Below are 21,184 nucleotides of genomic sequence, written 5' to 3' on the forward strand. Positions count from 1 at the left end.
AGTCTGTCTGTCTGTCTGTCTCCAGGAGGAGGGCACGGAGGTGGGAGGCCCAGACAGGAGGGAGCGTGGGCTGGGGCTGCCGAGGGCGCAGCGGGGCCGTGGAGGGCGGTGAGCAGCGCGGGCCGGCCGTGGGCCCCGCTCCCCGGAATCCCGCGAATCGCGCCACGCGACGGGGCCGCGGAGGGGCCGGGCCCACGTGACGCGGGGCTGGGGAGGGGAGGGGTTCGGCTTTCAGAAGAGGAACCCCGAAGGGAGCGGGGACCCCCGCGGCCCCTCACCCGCCGCCGCCGGCTCCTCCGGCTCGCGGGCCCCGCCGCCGCCCAGAAGGAGCTCCGGCTCCGGGTTCCAGTCCGAGACCTGCCCGCTCCGCCGGCGCCCCGGGCACGTCGCCTCGCCCTCGGGGCCTTTGTTTCCTCGGCTGTGGAGTGGGGCCGGGCTGCAGCAGACGGCCCGCGGGCCGGGTCGGCGGGGACCCCACGGACCCGCGCCCCCCCCGCGAGAGCCTCCCGGCGCCGCCAGGGGTCGCTGCCTCCCGTCCCCGCGGCCCGCAGGGCGCCGCCGGTCTTCCCGCGCTCCCGGGGCCCGAAAGGCGGCGGGAGGGGCATCTCCCGAGCCCGGCCAGCGCGGGGCTCCGGAGCCCCCGCCGGGACCCGCCTCTGCGCGGAGCGGGAGGTGCGCGGCCGGCCGGCCGAGCCGAGCCCGGAGGGGTTAACGCTCCGCCCTCCCCCTGACATCACCGGGAGAGCGAGGGGAGGCTGCGCGGCGAGGGGGACGGGAGGACCGGCGCTCGGCGCCCGGAGCCCAGTCGGTGCGATCGCCCGGCCGGCCGAGCGGCGGGGGCGCGCGGAGCACCTGGCCGCTGGCCTCGCGCAGAGTCGCCCAGCCGGGCCCGCGCCCGCCGCCCGCCCCCGCGCCCGCCGCCCGGGCCCGCGCCCGCCGCCCGCCCGCCCGCCGCCTGGGCTCGACCCCCCCGCGCGGGGCGGACGGCGGCCCCGGCGCCTGCACGCGGGGCCAAGCGGGAGCGAGCGAGCGCGCCGGGCCGGGCCCGGAACCCGCGCGGCCGAGCGGCCCGGCGGCGGGCGCGCCGGGGGCGGGTCCCTCGCTCGGCGCCCGCTGCGCGGAAGCGGAGGGCGGGGCGGCGCCGGGAGGGAGCGGAGGAGGAGGGGGCACGACTCGCGCGGCGCGCGGCGGGCATCTGCCGAGCCTCTGAGCTGCCGGCCGCGAGGCCCGACCGCCGCCCGAGCCCGCGCCGCGCGCCCTCCGCCGCCGCGCCCACCCTCGGCCCCGCCGGCCGCCGCCGCCGCCCGCGCCTTCCGGCCGCCGGCCCGAGCGCTCCGCGGCCCTTCTCGCGGCCCCGCGGCCCCGATGGCTGCGATGGGGCTGGCGGGCGAGGCTGGACGCTGGTGGGGACTCGCCCTCGGCCTGACCGCGCTCTTCCTCCCAGGTAAGCGCGCCGCTCCGCCTGCCGCGGTCTCCCCGGCGCCCCCGCCGGGCTGCGGGCGGGGAGGGCCCGGGGCTGCGTGGCGGCCGCGGCGGGGACCTGCCCCGGAGGCGGCCGGAGCGTCTGGCTGCGGGAGCACTTTCTCCGCTGCGTTCCTCACAAAAGTGATGCCTGGTCGCGTCCCGTCTGCTCCGTGACCAGCTCGGCGCGGGCGGCAGTTTGGAAACACTGCTCGTTACATAAACGCGAGGTTCCCCCGCAGGCGCCGTCGCGGGGGCCGGGCCGGCCCGCGGGAGCCCGTCGGCCTCCGGGGGGCTGCGGGCTCGGGGCGGGGGCGCTTCGCCCTTTGTCCGGCGCCTCTGCCGCGCTGTGCGGCGCCGGCCCCCGCCCCGCGTCCCGCTCGGCACCGGCCGCGGGCGCTCACCTGCGGCTCCTCCCGGGCGGCGGGGCCGGGCCGAGCGCGACCTCCCGGCCCCGGGGCCCCCGCGGCCCGCTCCCGGCGGGCGCTGCCCCGGGGCCGGCCGGGTGCGCGTGACCCACTTTCCGGGCGCCTGTCCTCGAAGCGCCGGCGGCCGAGGGGTTAACCGGACGCCGGACCCCGGGTGGCCCGCAGCGGCCCAGGGACCGGCGGGGTGGGGGCGGAGGCCGGGACCGGCCGGGGCGCCGGGCCGGGAAGGGACTGGAAAAGGCGTTTGGGAGGCTGAGCCACCGGGTCCCCGCGCCTGGATTTAACCCTTCGTGTCCCGGGAAAGCTGCCCGGCTCCCCCGGGCTGGCCGGGCAGGTGGGGGCGCCTCCGGCAGGAAACCCGGGGTCCTCCCCGCTCCGGCCGTGCGGGCCCGGAGGGAAGGGGGCCTGGCCCGAGCACGTGCTCGTGGCCGCGGGGTGGCGGAGTAAGGGTCGGCGCACAAAGACCCCTCCGCGTGGGCAGGAGGGGGAGCCGCGCCGCCGCAGCCTGCCGTGGGCCCCTGCGCGCCGCGCGGCCGGGCGCCCCCGGGAAGGCAGGGGCCGGGCGCCCCCGGGAAGGCAGGGTCCGGGCGCCCCCCGGGAAGGCAGCGGCCGGGCGCCCCCGGGAAGGCAGCGGCCGGGCGCCCCCCGGGAAGGCAGGGGCCGGGCGCCCCCCGGGAAGGCAGGGTCCGGGCGCCCCCCGGGAAGGCAGGGGCCGGGCGCCCCCCGGGAAGGCAGGGGCCGGGCGCCCCCCGGGAAGGCAGGGGCCGGGCGCCCCCGGGAAGGCAGGGGCCGGGCGCCCCCCGGGAAGGCAGGGGCCGGGCGCCAGCTCGGGGCCCGAAGCACTTTGTGGAAGCCGCACCTCGGTGCCTCGGCTCCTGCGGGTGGCGGTGCTGGGGGGGTTCCAAGGCACACAGGTGTCACTCCCGCCTCAGAGCAGCCTGACCGAGTCCCTCCCTGGCAGGTGGCCTTGGTGAGGATGCGAGGTCTTTGTCTCACCCTGCACCTCCTTGGGAAGCAAGCAGGAAATTCTCTCTGACCACCGTGTTTGGGCTTCTGGAAACCCTTCAATTCCATACCACCCACGCCCGGAGCCCAGCTAAAGGAGAGCTTTCCCGGAGCTCTAGCTGGTCTGGCGCCCTAGGGGTTAACCTAATCTTGGGTCAAATAAAGGGAGGAGAAGGTTGGGAGAAGGGGGAACAACTCACCCCTATTTCCCCCTCCTTTGGTTATTCTTCCCCCAGATTTAGGATGCACAGTGGTTAATTGTTGGGGGCATGGAGGCCAGCCCTGCTCTACCCAACTCGGGAAGTCGGGGCAGAGAGGTGACTGTCACCTGGCTCAAGTATGGACACTCCCCCCACCAAAAAACCAGAAGCTGGGGGTGGGATGCAGAGAAAGAACTTTATAAGCGCTTGCTGGCTCCCCATGGGTTGTAATTGTTATGGTGGGTAGCCTCAGTGCTGCCAAGTCCTGGGTTCACATGCTCCTGCACCCAGTGCCTGTGCCCCTGGGCCTCTGGAAGGGAGGCGTGGTTATGGTAGTGCCTGTCTGACACTTGGACATACAGGACGGTAAGCCCAGAAGCTGCCCCACACACCCCTCTCCGCCACTCCCAGGCTAACTCTTCGTAAGGGACTTGCCAGCCTGCTGCTCTTTTCTGGGTTCTGAGCATGGAGGGGTGAGGAGAGGAGCCCGCGGGGGGAGGGGCTGTCAGGGAGCCCCTGGTGCCTGTGTTGGGCCCCTGACTTCAAAACATTCCCAATCTGGCTATTGAAGTATAAACACAGAAGTATGTTTTCAACAACACAGACTTTACCAGGCAGGGTGGTTAGTGAAGCCCCACAGGCCTCTGAGAGGACAGTCTCCCTAGAGTTAGCTCAGAGGAGAGAGCCGGTGGGGCATAGGGACTACATCCCAAAAGAAGAACAGGAGGACCCAGGGAGGAGGCAAAGAACCTGCCTAGAAGCAGGTGCAGAGTTGGTGTCCCACCTGTACCACACCCTCCCTAATTGGCTTCCCCAAACCTTTTGTCTGGAAAGAAAACACACCCCAGGTGTCATGCACACCCTCAGAAGACCTGTCTGGCCACAGCACGCCCCTTCTCTGCAGCTGTGTGGGGCTCACTGTCATGGTGGCTGCTTTTAAACAGGAGTGGCAGGGTTGCTGGCTTATTTCCTCTCCCCATTTCTCAGTGGTTGCTTAGCCACACTCTAGTCCAGGGTGGGCGCACAGGCCCGACCCCTGTGCGATGGCTGAGTTGGTGGGCCAGGCTGGGGGCAGAGGGTGGCCCCAGTTGCTGCATCTTTGTTGCTGCCATTGTTTAGCAGCTAACTAATGGTCATTGCTCTCACAACAGAAAACACCCAAGGGAGGTGCGAATGTACCTTCGATTTTTCCTGATTGTTTCTTTCCTGGTTAATCTGATAAATTGAATGGCTCCTACCTCAGAGAGGGACAGAGAAGGTGTCTGTATGTTCACCTGTTCTGCTGATTTTTTTTTAACTTGAATGTTAGCCAGTGTGCCAGGCTAGAAGGTGCATTAGCCAGCTGTGGGGCGGAGGCTGTAAGGTTTCTGGCAGTCGGTATGGGGTGGGGAGTGCAGGCTTTGTGTGCTTGTTAGTTATCTACACTTCACTGCCTGTGCAGGCCCTAGGGGACTGGGACAGGAGGTGTGTGCTCTGGTATCTATGGGTCACCATGGGACTGGGGTCATAAATCAAATATATATTCTCATAACTGATCCCCAAGTAGGATTTTGTGAGTGACTCTGAACCTTAATAATGTCTGTGTTTATGTCAGTGTCAGTGAGGATGACTTTAGGAGACTTGGGATGTGCCCTAGCCAGCTCCTTTCAGCTCCTTCCAAGACAGGCTGCTATGTCTTTAAGGGGTGGGAGCCTGGACACTGCTTCCTTTTTGTGCTCTGCCCTGGGCTTTAGACGGGGCCTCTGCATCCTCGTGGGAGATTCTCACCTGGAGAGACTTTCTTCCCTTCTCAGCCTCCCCAGCACAGAGCTATGCCGGAACCTGGTGTTAACTGGGGCCTGGCTTGCCCGAGGCTCTCAGGATCCCTGAATGGCCGTGAGGGACCCCTTGGAGAGGTTTTCAGCTACTAGTTTAGCACCTTTGCTTCCTGCATGGATACTTGGAGAGCAGTATGGTCTGAGGGGAAAGGTGGCACACCTGGGCATTTAAAAAGGGGTAAGTGTGGGCTTAGGTCCTCCATGAACCGTGTGTCCAGGTGGGCAACATGCATGTGCCTGAAAGGCTCCCTAGTCCATGCAGCAGAGAGTGGCAGCCACCTTGTTGGAAAGGGAAGTGGGAATGAGGGGCAAGGAGTGGGGGAGAGGCTGTCCTGGGAGCCCTGCACCCTGGACTGACGTTCAGCTGGCAAGGGGCCTCCCCCATGATGCCCACCCTCTCCATAGGGACCAGGTCTGCAGAGCCAGCAGCAGATGTGCTGGCTTGGGCAGGAGGTAACTTAAGATCTGAGCCTGGATCATCTTGCAAAGGAAATGCCCTGAGCTGCAGATAACACCCCTTAGTCCAGTTAACCCTTTAAGCTCTGGATTCTATTGTGTTATTTGGAGTTGGGAGATGGCGAAAGGGAAGAAATAGGAGAAAACACCTCTTACCTAATATCCAAACCCTGACCCATTCCACAAGGAAACATGAACTCAGTGCAGACAGATACAGACAGACTCCCGACAGCACAGCAGACAGGCTCTTGAGGGAAATGGATAATTCCAAGGTTTATCCTGGAGTAGGGGAGGGAGCAACAGGTATGTATTGTAGGGGGCTTGTGGCATCTGTGCCTTTCTTAGTCATCCAGGCCAGAGCAGCAGTGGTCCTAGACCCTAGTAAAAAGGGAGCAGCACGTAGCTCTGTACCCTTCCCTACAACCTGGAGATTACCTGCCCCATTTGTCTGCCCAGCATAGTGAGACAGCAAAGTGGGGCCAGATGGACTGGGTTTGGATCCCAGCTCTACCAATTGCTAGCTGAGTGGATTTGGTTAAGTCACTTTGTAGGCCTCAGTATTCCCATCTGTAAAATGGGTTTCTGTTAATACAGATTTCAAGAGAGGTTTGTGAAGACTAGGTCAACAATAATGTATGAAATGTGCTTCACACGTCACCAGGCATGTGATAGATGTGTGGTAGATGGTAGCTACTCTTCCCTATGCCTTTCCTCTGAGTGGTCCTGGTCCCCTCTGCATCGGCAACTGGGCAGTACTGACTTTGTACTACTTTGAGAAAGAGGCACTCAGCTGTCTACCCACTGCTGCCTCACTTCCCTTGTCTCCAACCAGGAGCTGCTTTGAGCAGTGAACCATTGCCCTCACCTGGAAATTGTGGTAGAGGCTGCAGCAGCCCTGAGGGGCTAAGGTGGCCTGGCTGGCGGCAGGCACCCTACCCTGGTGGTTGGGTGCTGCGTGAGCATCAGGTGCTGTGCGGCCTTTGTTCCCTGCATCGCTGAGGACTCTCCCCAGCACCCACCTTGCTCCCAGGCTGTGGCCCAGCTGGGCACCACTGACCATCTGGTGTGCTTGCTGGGGCTGGCAGGGAGGGCCTGGGACCAGCCCCTGTCTTTCCTCAAACCTCCACACTTGGAGGAAGGGTGGGCAACAGGAGCCTCTCTCCAGCAGTTCATGGTACCATCTCACTCAGCGAGATGGTAGAGCCAAGTAGGTTAAGAATCCTCCAGAGTCGCCTCCTGCTCACTGGCAGGAAGTCCTTCCCTCATTTTCCCCTGTGGCAGGTGAATCTTGCACCAATAACGAAAACGTTGCGGCTCTCTGCAGCTCCTGGTTTTAGCTCACCCCCAGTAGCTCTGTCCTTCTGTTTCACAGGGAGGAAGGTGAGGTAGCTGCAGTCATTTGCTGACCATCTCACAGCAATGTAGCCAAACTCGGTCCAGGTCTTCTGACTCCAGACCTAGTAGCTGAGGAAATGGAATGGCTGGGTGGACAGGTACATCTGTAAGAGGCTGAACTGGGCCAGGATACAGCATATCCAGTGAGATGGCTATTTGCTCCGCAAGCCACCACCACTCTCCCCCCCACAACAGTCGGAGCATGGCAGCGCCTTGGGGAAGTGGGGGGCCAGTTGAGGACATCCATAGTTGTAGGGTGATCCAGCCAGAGTTGACCATGGAGCCCATGTCCCAGGCTAGCAGAGTACAAACCATACAACAATAGAATGGCAGGGGAGCCAGGGAGAGGGTGTCCGTCCAGGAGCTAGAGCGTCACCTCCTGGGATCCGGCTGGAGACAAAAGCAGGGCCAGAGCTCCAGGGCACAGGCAGGCCCAGAGCAGGGTGTTGGCCTGGCAGTGGGGCACAGAGCAATGCTCAGAAAGCAATGGACTGGATGGAACAGCAAGGGGAACAGGGGTGAGCTTTGGCAGGGAGAGTCAGCTCCTTCTCCTGGGCCACTCCTTCAATTCTGTGCAGACCCCCATTTTATTCCCAGTTTATGAGGGGTCTCATTACCAAGCCACAGACAATAAAAGCTGCCCTGCCATTCTGGCCCGGATCTCATTAGAGAACATTAGTTCCGCTGGCTGGTGGCTCCGTTGGGACACAGCTGCAGGCGTGGCCCAGGCAGCAAAACAGGCCAGTGGCCATGGGCACAAGAATGTCCCTTTGGGAGCTTGATCTATGGGCTTAAATGGAGTCCTGCCCCTCCCCCATCCTGGAATTTGAGCTTTCAGAGCTAGAGGCATGGGTTCCTGTGTCCGCTTGGATCCTCAGTTGTGCTCCCTGCCTAAAGGTGACAAGGACAGAGCTTGCCCAGGGTTATTCACAGGAGTCCGCCTTCTCTTGAAGGAGCTGGCTGAGAAGTTCAGCAAATCACCGTTCCATGGAGGAGCATCTTTGGATGTGGGAGCCAGCATACCCACCACTCCCACAGGTCTGGCGACACAGACGTGTCCTGGCCGCAGAGGTGGAGTCTGGCATCCTCACAGTGGCCTTGGCCTCAGTCTTCGTCCATCTTTCTGTTCAAAAGATGGGGGTAGAGACCCAGGGACCTCATGGCAGAAGCATTATCCCTCCCCTATAGCTACAATTCCACCAGCTGGAAGCCTTGGCTGAGGCTGCCTGGTCCCATACCAACCCCCTCCCCGAGGTGTAGTCACTTGCCTGCTATCACTGTGATGGAGCCTTGGGTTCCAGCTTGGGGTTCTTCCTACCAACACTGTTCTTTCTTAGCAGATTCTAATGCCTGTTGACAGCCAGCCTCCTCTCTGCCTGTGCCCTCCCCTCTCTGCTTTTTCTTTCTTTCCCTGCAACCCCACATGTCTGCTGTCACCGGAATACCACCAGGCTCACGCACATTGCCGTGAGAAAATGAGGCAAGAGCAAAGGAAAGCGTGCCCCTTCTCAGCACTTCAGTCTTGGGGAGGAAAGTAAATGCTAGTCCCAAATAACTGGCTCTAAGAGCAGCTGACTGGGTCTGCTCCCCGGGGTAGATCACACAGCCCAGTCCCCAACTTGGCACCAAATGAGTCAGCAGAGATGGGAGCAAGGACCTGCAGGCTGGAGTCCAGCCCTGCTCTGGAAAAAGGGGACTGGAGACCTGCACTGGCCCGTGACCTGACCTGGACTGGAGGCTGGCCGGTCTGCAGCTTGTCTGGAGTGCAAGCCCCAAGTGGGCTGGTGAGGCTGCCGCCATAGACTCCAATTCTCTAGCCCCTGATCAGCACCCCAGGCACCCTTCCCTCACTCCTAATGTCTTGTGGGCAAATGCTGCCAGCTGCTGGGACAAAGGAAGCAGAGAAGGCACCTCTGAATCAAGCCAGCCTTACTGCTCCTTGATGTGGCTGCCACTGCAGAAGGGGCTGGTAGCAACATCCTCCTCTGCGGGACTGTTGCCGCAGCCCCTGGTCCACTTCGCTCCCTGACTCCTGGCTCTCTGGCTCCACTCTGCCCAGTTTCTTGGAGGAGCACACCTAAAGGACACCTCAGAAACAGTCCCAGGCATAGAAGTGTCTGCTGGCTGTACCTCCCTGGCTCGTCTCCCACTGCCCTCCCCAGCGTGGCCAGGCCCACAGAGCCACACACTCCTCTGTGCCCTCTGCGCTCCCACTTCGGTGCCTTTGCACGTGCCATTGCCCCTGAAGTTCTCCCTCATTTCTCACATCTAAACACTGAGGTCAAACGCTGCTTCTGGCGTGAGGCCTTCCTGCACCCGCAGCTGGGGAAACCCTTCTCACCTCTGAGCCCCAGCCCTGCACCGCATCCCTGCCACCAGTGGCAATATAGTTCTGCATCTTGCTGTGTAGTTATGTGGGCCTGAGACTTATCTTCTCCATAAGACAGAGCTCCAAAAAGACAGGCTCCGTCACTGACAGGGCTCGGAATCCTCAGGGCCTAACGCGGGGCCAGCCCATCGTGGGCTGGCAGTTGATTATAATAATAGCAGCAAACCTTTATAAAGAGTTCTTGGACACCCAGACACTGTTGTAAACATCTTACATATAATAACTTACTTAATTTTCCTAACAACTCACACAGAAAGTACTTCTGCTCTCCCCTTTTTTACACATGGACAAACAAGGCCCCGGCAGACGTTCGATTGATTTGCCCAGGGTAACACAGCTGTAAGTGCAGAGCCAGGGTTCAGATCTGGGAAGTCAGGCTCAGTATCCATGGTCATACCACTTGGCTAAGCCGCCTCTCCTCTGGTGGGTGGGCAGGTTAGTGAACAACTCACTAAGGCTGGAGTCACAAGACCTTGCCTCCAGGATGCCCGCCACCCCTGCGTGGCGCTGCCTCCATGGAGAGCCTTATCGCTCACCTTCCTGCTCCCTTTGACCCTGTAGAAAGAACCTGGTGCCTTCCTGGAGCATTTGGGGAGCTACTGGTGCTTGTCCTCAGAGGGCCTCAGCAGTTACTGCTGTGTCCCTTGGCTACCTTGCCAGTCCTGGCATGTCCTTCCAGCATCATGCTGTGTCTTGGGAGTATGAATGTGGCAATGCTGGGGGGAAACATCTTCATAGTCTCACTCTTTCATACCCTGAGCCTCTGGGCATCACTGATGACATTGGGGTCCTCCTGCCACGTTTCACGGTGAGACTGGAGGCGAGTGTAATAGCTTCTCTCGAAGAATCTTTCTGGAACTGCCCCCCAGCTGGTATTCCCAGGCTGGCCCCAGGTCTTAGGTGGATCCATGGCTCAGCAAGTTGGTCTTATGCCAGGACCTATCCTAAGCTTCTGTAAGGTTTCCATCTCTCCTGCCCTCACCCAAAATTCTAAAAGATGGCAGGGAGAGGACTTAGGGTGTTCACCTGGGCTGGCTGCTCCGCTCCTGGAACGAAAGGGCTGGTGCTTCGTCTGCCCAGGCAGGTTCAGGCCAGGGAGCTGGGGCAGAGGCAACCCGAGCACTGCAGCTGGGCTAGAGACCAGGAAAGAGGGTCATGGGAGCAGAAAATCAAAACCCACTCCCAGGACTAGGGGTGGACTCCGATGGCCCTACGGGTCACCATGTGACTCAGGCCTCACAACTCCCTTTCTTAATTAGGAAGGTGACTGGGCTGCAAAATAGTCATCTGATACGTTTCGAAGTCGGAGAGAAATGCTGCCTACACTCGCTGCTGTTCCAGATTATCCATGCTCCATTAGCTTGAATTACAGCGCAGCCAGTGTGGCCCAGGCTGGCCAGAGCTACAGCCGGTTCCTGGGACTGGAATGTGCCCTGCACCCAGGACCTGCTTGGAAGGAGGGTTCATGACCCCCTGAACCCCATCCAAACGTAAGGATCGCCTTTTCAGTACCAAGGGACCAGCTCTGGCCAGAGCCTGCTGCCCAGGACACTGTTCTCGAGCTAAGTTGTTCTCACACCCTCCTCTGCCCTCTGGGCCGGGCCTCCTTTGAGGGTTTGAATCAGTGGCAAAGGCTCTACCACCTACCACAGCTCTTGGGTAGGAATTGGAGCGAAGGCAGGGACAGGCTTCTTCCTGAGTGTAAATAAAATCAGAGCCAAGCAGCCATTCTGCACTGGATTATTTTGATGGCCGACCTCTCCTGCCCCCCCGAACTGTGCTGATCTCATTGGCCTACATTGCTGCATCTCCCAGAATGATGGGCCTCCTCCCCTTTCCCAGGCAGAGAGGCCAACCCTGCTATCAAGACACCCTCCTACTCAGCCCCTTCCCAGATTCATGCCCTGTGTTTATGGTGCCCAGAGAGCAATCAGAGTCCTGGGCCAGCTAAGCACCCTGATTATCCCCACTCAGTTGATGAATGGACCTTTGGAGAACTTACATGACAGCCCCCCTGCTCCCCTGTGTGTGCCCCTGCCAGGCCTAGCCCTCCCACCCTTGTGACCTCTCAGGACTCACATTATGGTCCTGGCGGGGAGGGTTCAGTACTGAAGAGGGTAGTGATGGAGTAGGGGAGGCAGTGAGGATTCTTGACTCCCGCCTCTCAGCGCTGCTTCAGGGACAGCTGGGGACGGTCTCTGTGGCTCCCCTTCCCCACGAGGCAGCTTCTCCGGAGACCAGCCCCAGCTCTGCTCAGAAGCACCCTTCCTAGGGAACAGCCGAGCCTCCTCTCCCATCACCCATCACTTCATCACTCCTCTCCCTCAGCATTTGTGCAGTGTGTGCGGGAGGGATGGTGTGTGCCGATTTGTGTTTTTCTTTCCAGTGTTCTGATGTGCTCTGTGTGTGAGAGGTTTATGGTTTATGCATGTACGCATGAGGTGCGTGCTGTGTGCATGTGCACAGGTCACGTGCCCTGTGGGGGACGCCTGCTCCTGATGGGCATCTTCTCCCCCAGGAGGTGAGGGACTTACCCAGCTTCATGGAGCCTGGGGCAAGGCAAGCAATCGAAGATGATGGCTGTCCAAGCCAGAGTCTGCACTGCCCCCAGCAGCCAGCTAGAGAATGGGGAGGTCAATCTTAGATGATTGTTTTGTCTATAAGATCACAAACAACTGGTCTGACTATTTTTTCCCCAGAAAATAGACTTACTGCACTGTTTTTTTGGAGCCAGTGGTCTCCACCTTTTATTACTAACAGGCGCTTGTGTACATTTGTGTCTTATCTTTTCTAAACTTGAATTTCCTTCACCATAAAATGGGGATGCGATAATTGGAGGTTTCAAAGAAATGAATGGCGCAGGTGATTAGCACAGCGTCTGGTATGAGCAAGTCTGCAGAACACTGGCTGCTCTCAGTTGCTGGGCTCCCAGGGACCCCGGTCTGGGGAGAGTTGGTTCCCTGGGACTGCAAGGCCAGGCTCCAGAGCCCTCCCTGCAGTTCCTGACCCAGCATACTGCAGGGGGTCCCTCAGCTGGGCTTCTGCAACTTCTCCAGGGTGATCAGCTCAGGAAGGGTACATCAGGGCCTCAGGCCCATGGGAAAACTACCCCAATGCCCAGAAGGTCACCTGGGAAGGTGCCTGGTTGTCCTTTGGAACCATCCTGTATCCCTTTCTTAAAGCAAGTTATACGCCCTTGACCAAGAAATCCCAGGTTCAGGATTGAGGCTGCCCTAGGTGCCTGGTGCCAGCACTTGTGGGAGCCCACCTGGTACGGTGGGAGAGAAGCAGTTTCACTCCCGATCCTGGCACTGAGTAGGGGGCAGGGACTGAGCAGTGAACATGATGGCCTGCCCTCCTGGAGCTCCAGTCCAGTGTGGGATGGTATCACCCTCTGGTCTCACACACAGCAGGTGACACCTAAAGGTGCCACCTCTTAATGCCCACAGGGCAGTAGCCTGGCTGGGAGATGGAGAGGAGCTAGGGCCTTGCAGGGTAATGCCCCCGTAAGCCTGTCACTCTCGTTAAGCCCTCCATGTTTCCACACTAAGTGGCAGGTGTGGCTAGGCAGAGGGCTGCATTCTGCTTCATCCTTTAAGGTGGGTTAAATATCTGAACCCACTTGTTCCCCTCCCTGTGGGGCCCTCAGCTGAGAGTACCTAGCTGCCCTATAGGGGAAGGTAAGAGGATAGAAAGGGTAAGTCAGAGTCTTAGGATCTCAGCATTGGCAGGGTAGTCAAATAATGTAGCACCCATTCACTTCTTGAAACCCCTCTACCACATCCCTACTGGTTGGTTGATCATCCAGCCTCTGCATGATTACCCTCAGTGATGGAGAACTCACCACCCTATGTGGAACCCCATACAGTTCTGACTGCCCCAAATATTTGCTTGCACTGAGCTGAAAGCTGTACCCCTGAAGCTCCAGCCCATTAGTCCTGTTTCTACGCCCTTGGAATCCTGTGGAGCACATTGGAGTTTGCACATTGTGTCCTTCAGTCATTTAAAGATGGCCTCTGGCTCCCAGGGCCTCCTCTCCATTAGCTCATTCAACCAGGTCTGACACACTTGACCATCTCAGGCGCTCTCCTCAGAAGCAGATTGTCTAGATCCCAGTCGCAGGTGCGCTGCTCCGGTGGGCTGGCCAGCCAGGGCTTTGCTCCAGGATTTCCTCACCCCACACTGCCCAAGGATCCAGGAGGAGCAGAGTGGGCTGGCTGCCTTCTCACTTCCACCACCATCTCACCCCTTCCCAACAATAAATTGCAGTGAAAGACCCACTTACCTCCAGTGGGAATTAAGTTGGTGTGGGCAAGGAGGGGCCTGAGAGAGGGAGCATATTGAAGAGACTCAGGGCATAGGGAAGACAGTGGGGTAGGGTGGGCCTGAGAGCAGGACCTCCTGTAGTCACTTTACCCCAGAGGCAGTGGAAGCAGCCCCCAATTCTCCAAGCAGACTGTGGCCTCGTGGGATGGTGGGACCAGCTGGTGAGAGGTCATATGTGGGGGGATCTGGCAGCCTCTCTCGTCGCCCATTGGTGCTTCATGATGTGATGCAGCAGCTCTTTGGCATGTCACACATTGGGCGAGGGAGCAGGGCATGTGGCAGGGTGAGGCACCCCTGTCGGACACTGGTACAGTTTCTGGGCCAGAATCTGCCACCCACAGGCAGTGCACTGGGGTCTGGCACCAACAGCTCCCAGGCAGGCCCTGTGGCTGCTTGGCTGCTTTTGTGAGACTGGCTTAGCCATAATTCGCATAGCCAGTGGTTAAATGAGTCTTTTGCCCCTGGAGAATCTGGACTTCCTTTTATCCTAAGGGTAACCCAGAAGCCTCCTTCCTGAACCCCAAAGAGGGGGCTACTTAGGATCTGCCTCCCAAAGTGCCTTCACCGACTCAGCTCCAGTACCCCTGCCCCAAAGCCCAGGAGGCTCAGCTTGGAGCCCCTTCTCCCATGTCCCCCAGGCTTGCTGCTCCTTGCCGCCTTCCCTTGCATCAGACCCCTCCCTAGCATGGGATTCAGGGCGCAGCAGGGTGGCACACCTCCACGCTTCCTCTGTGGTGCTCCGGTACCTCCAGCCTCCTTACAAACCCTGAGGCTGAGCAGGGAGAGATAAGGAGCTGGGGGAGTCCCTAGGATTGCCTCCAGGTCTCTCAGACCAAACATCACTGTCATCCCAGTCTCTCTTGATACCCCTGAGGGCTGGGAGTAGGGGTTGATATTCCAGAATATATATAGCCTCTGGAAGAAGGGAAGGAAGGGAAGGGGGGGAGGGGAGGAAGGGGAAGGGGGAAGGGAGGGAAGGGCACTTGGAAATAAAAGCCAGGCCAGGCTGGAGATAAGTCTGCTGGGAGGCAGAGGAACTGGGAGACAGGGTGGGGGTGAGAAGTTCCAGAGGTGCTTAGGATCCAACAGTGATGAAAGCCAGAAATTGGGCCCTCAAGTCCAAGAGTCTAGCTGGTTAATAATTAGTAACTGGTTAATAAATCATCGGTGTTTTTTTCCTCAATTTTCTCTCTCCCACCTCCAAGCCTGGAGATACTTCTAGGCTCTTCCCAAGCCTCTGAAAAGGAGCCCCCACCTCCAACCCTGCCCTGGGTCTCCCCTTCCCCCCCATCTTGTTTCTGGCCTCCAGAGCCAGTCTGGTATTTAATCTCCAAGAGAGATTAGTGACCTGCATTCACTGGCCTCCCCACAGGCTCTTTGGATGCCCCTAGATATTTCCTGCTGGGAGGGCAGGCTTAGGACCACCCCAAAGGGAGCCTCTTGTTACTCTCCTTGGCAGTGCCTACAGACCCATTAACTCACTTGGCTGGCCAGATGGGGTCCTGGGTTACCCTGTGGGTAATTCTTTCCTAATCTTGTAACTGAGGTTAATCGGTCAACAGATGATCTTTTGAGCCTCACGTGCCAGGTACTGTGTGTAAAGAAAAGGACTTTGAGCAATGCAGATGGAGCTTGACAGCTTTCTATTCAAAGGCTGATGCCTGGGGGCACCTGAAGACCAGGTAACTCCCAGGAAAGCAGAATTGGAGGCCTAGGGTGAGGAGAGCCAGCCGGGTGTCCTTGAGGTTTGGCCTTCGGGTGGCGTTTTTCGTCTCTGACTGCTGGACAGCTTCCCTTTGGATATTGTCCAGGCTTCCCTGCCTCTTCCTCAGGGCCTTGGAGCAGCCCCATCCTGGCGGCTGGCGGCCCTTTCTAGACCTGTCTTTGTGAGGCCCTGTGTGTGGGGAGCAGGGGCAAAGAAGGGGCAAGGGAAAGGAGGCCAGAGGTGAAGCGAGGGAAGGAGGAACCTCTCCGGCCTCTTTTAATCCTCTGCAGGAGCTGGAACTGAGTCGCATAGTGATGTCCTGTACTCAAATCAGGTGTCATCCCTGTTGCTGGGTGACGCACTGGGCTGTGAGGAGACACTGGCCCTCACCTGGGGGCATCCCTGGAGAAGTAACCTTGACACTGAGACCTGGTGGCTGAGTAGGAGTGGCCAGGACAGCCTGAGGGAGGCCAGTGTGGGCACCCATGCAGAGAGGCTGGCACCTCCTGGGTGTCTCCTGGGTCGGGGAGGGGAGCGTGTGGCCATGGAGGGACTGGGAAGGCCATGTGGAGGCTTTGGGACTTAAGAGAACAATCCCACAATCTGTGCTGTCTAGTTCCAGCCAGATCTGCACCCCAGACCAGCTTTTCTGACCCCCAGCTGGGCACTGCCACTTGCACCCTGTGTGCAGCCCAAAGCTGCCTCGTCCCTCTTCCTGCTTGGCTCTTCCTTCTCTGCTCCAACCCAGGTCTGTCATTCCCTGGAGCTGTGACTCCTCCTCTACCTCCGCATCTGATTTGTTATCAGTGTTTATTGGTTCCATTTCTGCAGGACCCCTTCCCATCCCACCACCACCCGCTCTGAGACACCCTGGAGCCTCTCCCTCCTGCAGAACCTGCACAGCACCACAGAGCTCCTGCTAGGCCTGAGCCTTCGCAGGCTCCCTGTCCCGCTGCTCAAGTACACACCACAATCCGGCCAGGGCTTCTCAGCTCCGCCAGCCCTGCTACATCTGGGCTGGGTCGTTCTTTGCTGTGTGGGGCTGTCCTGTGCACTGGAGGACGTTAGTGGCATCCATGGCCTCTACTCATGAGATGCCAGGAGCATTATTTCCCTTCTCCTACCATGTGACAATAAAAAATGTCTTTTTACATTGATACATTGCTGAATGTCCCAGGGTAGGGGGCAAAATCACCTCCAGTTGAGAACCTCTAGTCTAGGGTCTCAGAACCTACTTTTCCAAAAATATCTCCCATACTTAACATGGGCACATTTTAGGTCCCAGCCAAAGTTAACTGCTCCTAGCTCTTCCACTCCTGACCCCGGGCCTTGGCTCCTGCTGCTGGCTGAGCCCAGAGCCCCAACATATCCACCTGTGAATTACCTAGTTCCCAAACAGCTTCCTCCCCTGAGTCCCCCCGCCTCCTGGTACTGTGTTGTCTGACACTTGCTCTTCTCCCTTGACCCCAGACCCTGAGCTCTTTGAAAGAGAGGACTCAACCTTAAAATCTCTGCACGCTCTAGCTCATTGCTTTGTACCCAGTAGGTGATCCATAAATGTGCAGGAAACTGATGGGAGCTGGCTCGATTCCCCTCCTTCACAACCCCAAGAAGCCGCGAGGTTTCCTTCTTCTGTACACCTGTTTTCCTGGCACTTTCTTTAACCCCATAGCCAAGATGGGAACACATCTGATGGTTCCCTCTCTCCTGACACTTCCCAGACCCACCTCATGTTGTTTGTAGCAAACAAAATCCTCTTTTTCCCATCTAGTCAGCATTTACTAAGTACCTCCTGTGTACTGAGCCCTGGGGACCAGGGGCTCTGTGGCTATGTGAGAAGTTGTGCATGGATGTGTGGCTTTGCAGGCAGGTGTGTGCTGTGGCATTTCTGTGTGTGGGTGTTTTTGTGAGTCAGAAATTATTCGATCTGCACCAGGATTTTTCCCAGGGTCTTCCCTTCCACTAGCAGCCCTACACTTCAAACCCTACTCGTACCGGGCTGGGTCCCTTCCACACGCCACCTCCCCTCTCATTCTGCCAGGCCTGTGCTCTCACTGTCCACCTTGCCTGGAGGGCCCTACTTCGCTGTCTGGCAAACTCCCATTCAGCCTTCAAGGACCTTCCTTCCCTACTCTCCCTCCCCAAATTCATCATTTCCTCCCGGTGTTGGTATGACACTTCCTGCCATGTTATTAATTTATCCTGTGTCCTTGAGCCCATGACCATATCACTTGTGTGTGTGTGTGCTTATAATCCTTACTTTCAGGCACTGGATAGATTCATAATACTTATTAAGTAAATTGAATTAAATTACTTTGTTTTCCAAAGCATTTCCTTTGTACTATTCTAAGAGTGTGTCTGATCAATGACTTTAGTTAACCTTTCTGCACATGGTCCCATGTGTTTCTGTGCATGTAAACATGCACACACATGTGCATATCTACATACACAGCACTGTTTGCATACATGTGCTTGGGTGTACACGCATGCATTCAGCTGTGCCTATTTTAGTGTTTCGGCAGATCTTTGTGTTTGCCCCTGGTGCTGCCCCTCTCCAGGGTGGCATCCTCTCAGCCTCCAGCCTGCACCTTCGAGAATTGAAGAGGTGGAGGTAGGGGTGACTGGAGGGGCAGGAGTCCTGTATGGGAGGCCCAAAGGAGCCGGGGGAGAGCAGGGCCGGGAGGTAGCGGTAACTAACTGCCCCCAGCTTAGCTTTCTCTACCCACCTGAGATTCCTCCCCCTCCCAGAATATTCCTACCAGAGGCTTCCTGTCCACCTGCAGTAGTCTGGGACGGGCAGGGATGGTTGTGGGCAGAGTCCTCTGTGGCCTGGTCACATCACACCCCCTTTCTGATTCATCTCTGCCCTGTTTAATTGGAATTTGGCTAGTGGAGACCATCTGTTCTATTCCAGCCTGTTTCCATGACAACCAAGTGGCTTGAGACTGAGGTTTGTGGTGAGAGAAGTGGCCTGGGGGGGTGCTGGGAAAATCAGCAAAGTCCTTCCCTCAAACCTGCTCTGCCTCACCTCCTGCTCTCTGCCCTGCCCTTACCATGAAGCCCAGAGTAAAAATAAAGTTATTGCCTGCCAGGGAGTCGGAAGTCCCCCGGCACCGCTCTCCCACCCTAACCCCGGCCCTGCTCTCTCCCAGCTCCTTTGGGCCTCCCACACAGGACCCCTGCCCCTCCATTCACAAGCTCTTGCCACCTGGGGAGCTAGCCCTGCCCTTCTGCCAGCACCTAAAGCCGGAGGGGGACCTCAGGCATGAAAGCCTGTGGTCTGTGCCTATGCTTCCGAGCCTCAGCCACGCCTGCCTCCGAGCCACTTCCTCACTCCATCCAGGCACCTCAGATCCTTCAGCCAGGGACCTCTCTCACACACCACTTCACAGGAACCAGAATTTCAACCACTGTGATAGCTGATATACTGCCCCTCCCAGCCTGTGTCCAGGGAGCCCCAGCCCCACAGCCTTGCTTCCCTCCCCTGGGAATGAATGCTCTCTCACAGCCCCACACAAAGGCCTCTGCTGCAGCCCCTTGCCCCACGACCCCCTCCCTTTCTCCCCTCCCGCCCCCCCACTCCCCGAGAACAGAGCGGGCCTGGCAGGCGGGAGAGCTCTGAGCAATTCGAAGGAAATGTGGCGGCTCTGCCTCTGGATGGTCCCTGGATACCCTGTTGTCTTCTTTCCAGGACTAATTCTGTTGGGATGGGGAGCACTGAGGAGGTCCTGAGACCCCCACCTCTGGCAAGCTCCCTCCTGCCCCACATGCACGTGATCGGGAAGGCCCTGACACGCGGTGTGAGCGAGGCTGTGTCTCTTCCTGTTTCTAGACAGTTCTCTTTTCACAGAGTTATTTTCTGCCCTAATTTCCCATCTACGGCAAAGCCTTTTCTGTGGCTGCTGTACCATCAGGGGACCCGCCTGTCTCAAAAATCAGTGGTGTGGCTTGTCAGGTGGCCTGTCACTCTGGTCTCAGACGCGATGTGCCGCCACATCTCTTGCATATGGGGCAGGAGGGAGCTGCCCTGCGTGGGATCCCCGGATCTCCCCAGTGCTCCCCACCCCAACAGAAGGAGTCCTGGGTGGGGGGGAGGAAGACAGCAGCCTCAGACCTCAGCTGAGCAGGCGAGCCCGTGTTCGGGGAGTGCCGCTGCTTGCGCCCGTTAGGGGTGGGCTCTAGCTCCCCACCATCAGTCCTGCTTCATGTGCCTCTTCTATTTATATTGAGATACGATTAAAAGTCACCCTTTAAAGCATGCAGTGCGGTGGGTTTTAGTACATTCACAAGGTTGTGCAGCCGTCACCACGCCCTCATACAAGAAATTTCTTCTCCCCCGAAGGAGACAGTGTGCCCATTTGCAGTCACTCCCTGTCTTCCCCTCCCGGCCCCTGCTTCTGCCTGCGTCCTCCCGGGCCCTCCGGGGATGGATGGGGCATTGTGGCCTGCTGTGACTGCCCTTTCGCCAGGACGCTTGGCCCCCTCCGCACCACCGCCCTAAGGGCACGGCCCCTCCCCTCACTCAGGGGAGTGCAGACCCCGCCTAACAGAGCCCCCGCGGGCCGGGGCCTGCCCCCCCGCCGGCTCCCTCTGCGCCAGATGGGCCAGATAGCCGGGCTTCGGCCCGTCCGTGCTCTGAAGCCGCTCTTTCCGCTCCCTCTCCCCCGCCCCCTCTGAGGGATGCCTGCCCGTTCTGCAGACCCAGCCCACAGCCTCACCCTGTGCTCCTTGCGTCGCCCTCAGAATCACCCCTCCTGGCTCCCGTTGCTTTTGCTTCGGACTTTAAGAGGCAAACAAACAAAGCACTGCACTTATCAGTCAGTAATTATTTGTCTTCACATCTTGTCCCAGCTAGACTGAGTTTCGAGAGAAAAGGAAAACCCCTCGTTTTTTCTCAGTTCTCTACCTTCCTCCCTCTCCCCCCACCGCCATCACCGCCACCCAGATGCCGCGAGCACAGCGTTGGCACGTAGTGTGTACTCGGTAATGCAAAGCCCCGGGTCTCATCTGGGAGCTGTGACCCTGAGACGGACCTGGGAGGAGGGGAGGCTTGGGCAACCTGGCATCGTAGAGGTGAGGGGGTGGCTGAGTCTGGGGGCTGCCTAAAGGATGCTCAGAGGTGAGAAAAGTTGGGGAGGGTGGTTTCCTCTGACAGCCTTTGTGGAGCACCTACCTAAGCGGTCCCTGGCGTGGGAGATGGCGTGGAAGGCTTGGCAGGGGAGTGGCAGGGGTCGGAGCAGGATGTGAGCAGGGTAGCGAAAGGGAGAGTGAGGGGTGACCCTTAACCAGAAAAGGGGAGTAGTGGGCACAGAAGAAGATGGTGCTCCCCAAAGCAGGCAAGAGCCAGTACCTAAAATATCCCAGAGGAGAGAGCCTGGCCTGGGAGAGGGAGAGGAAGCAGCCGGCAGAGACTGGCAGGGGAGCAGGATCCCCGTTGAGGGAGCTTTCTGACAGTCGAGGGTGGAGCCTTACACCTGCGTCTGCGTCTGCGAGACCCTCCCGGCCTCTCCAGGGCCATCTAAGGAGGGATGGACCTTCCCTGACCACCCCAGCCAGCACGGTCAGTGGCCCTGCTGCCCTTGCCAGGTGGAACCTACCAGAAAGCAGATGATGGATGCTAAACCCTCTGCTCCTCACCCAGCCCCGGGGGAGGGACTGAGGGGCAGGGATGGACTTGGGCTCCCTGCCACATACCAGCTGTGTGCCTCGGACCATCTACTTCGCCTCTGACCCTCAGTTTCTCCTCTTATAAATAATGACCAACTGAGTAGAAAAGCGGGATTATACCTATTCTAGGAGGTTTGTGAGGATTGAATGAGAAGTGAGCATTTCTCACCTGTGCTGTCAGCACAGGTTAACTGAATGTGTAGAGGCCCAGGGTCTCTGGTGTGAAGGAATCACAAGGCCCCTTCTCTTGTCTTTTCTCATTTCCAAGATATTAGAATTGCTGGGGACAATTCCACGCTGTTTATTTAAAATAAGCTTGAAAGCAATCAGTACTG

General features: G+C 58.8%; 1 protein-coding gene across 1 annotated transcript in view; it reads left to right on the forward strand.

Annotated features, from left to right (window-relative positions):
* The first annotated feature begins 1,273 nt into the window (after positions 1-1,273).
* NECTIN1 (nectin cell adhesion molecule 1) overlaps positions 1,274-21,184 on the forward strand; it is a 63,185-nt gene continuing 43,274 nt past the window's right edge. The window contains exon 1 of the mRNA XM_081155595.1: positions 1,274-1,444. Within this exon, the coding sequence (XP_081011721.1) occupies positions 1,366-1,444 (79 nt within the window). The 5' untranslated portion in view covers positions 1,274-1,365. The remainder of the gene's footprint in view (positions 1,445-21,184) is intronic.

Source organism: Miniopterus schreibersii (genome assembly GCF_964146895.1).
Source record: "Miniopterus schreibersii genome assembly, chromosome: 12".
NCBI classification, from domain to species: domain Eukaryota; kingdom Metazoa; phylum Chordata; class Mammalia; order Chiroptera; family Miniopteridae; genus Miniopterus; species Miniopterus schreibersii.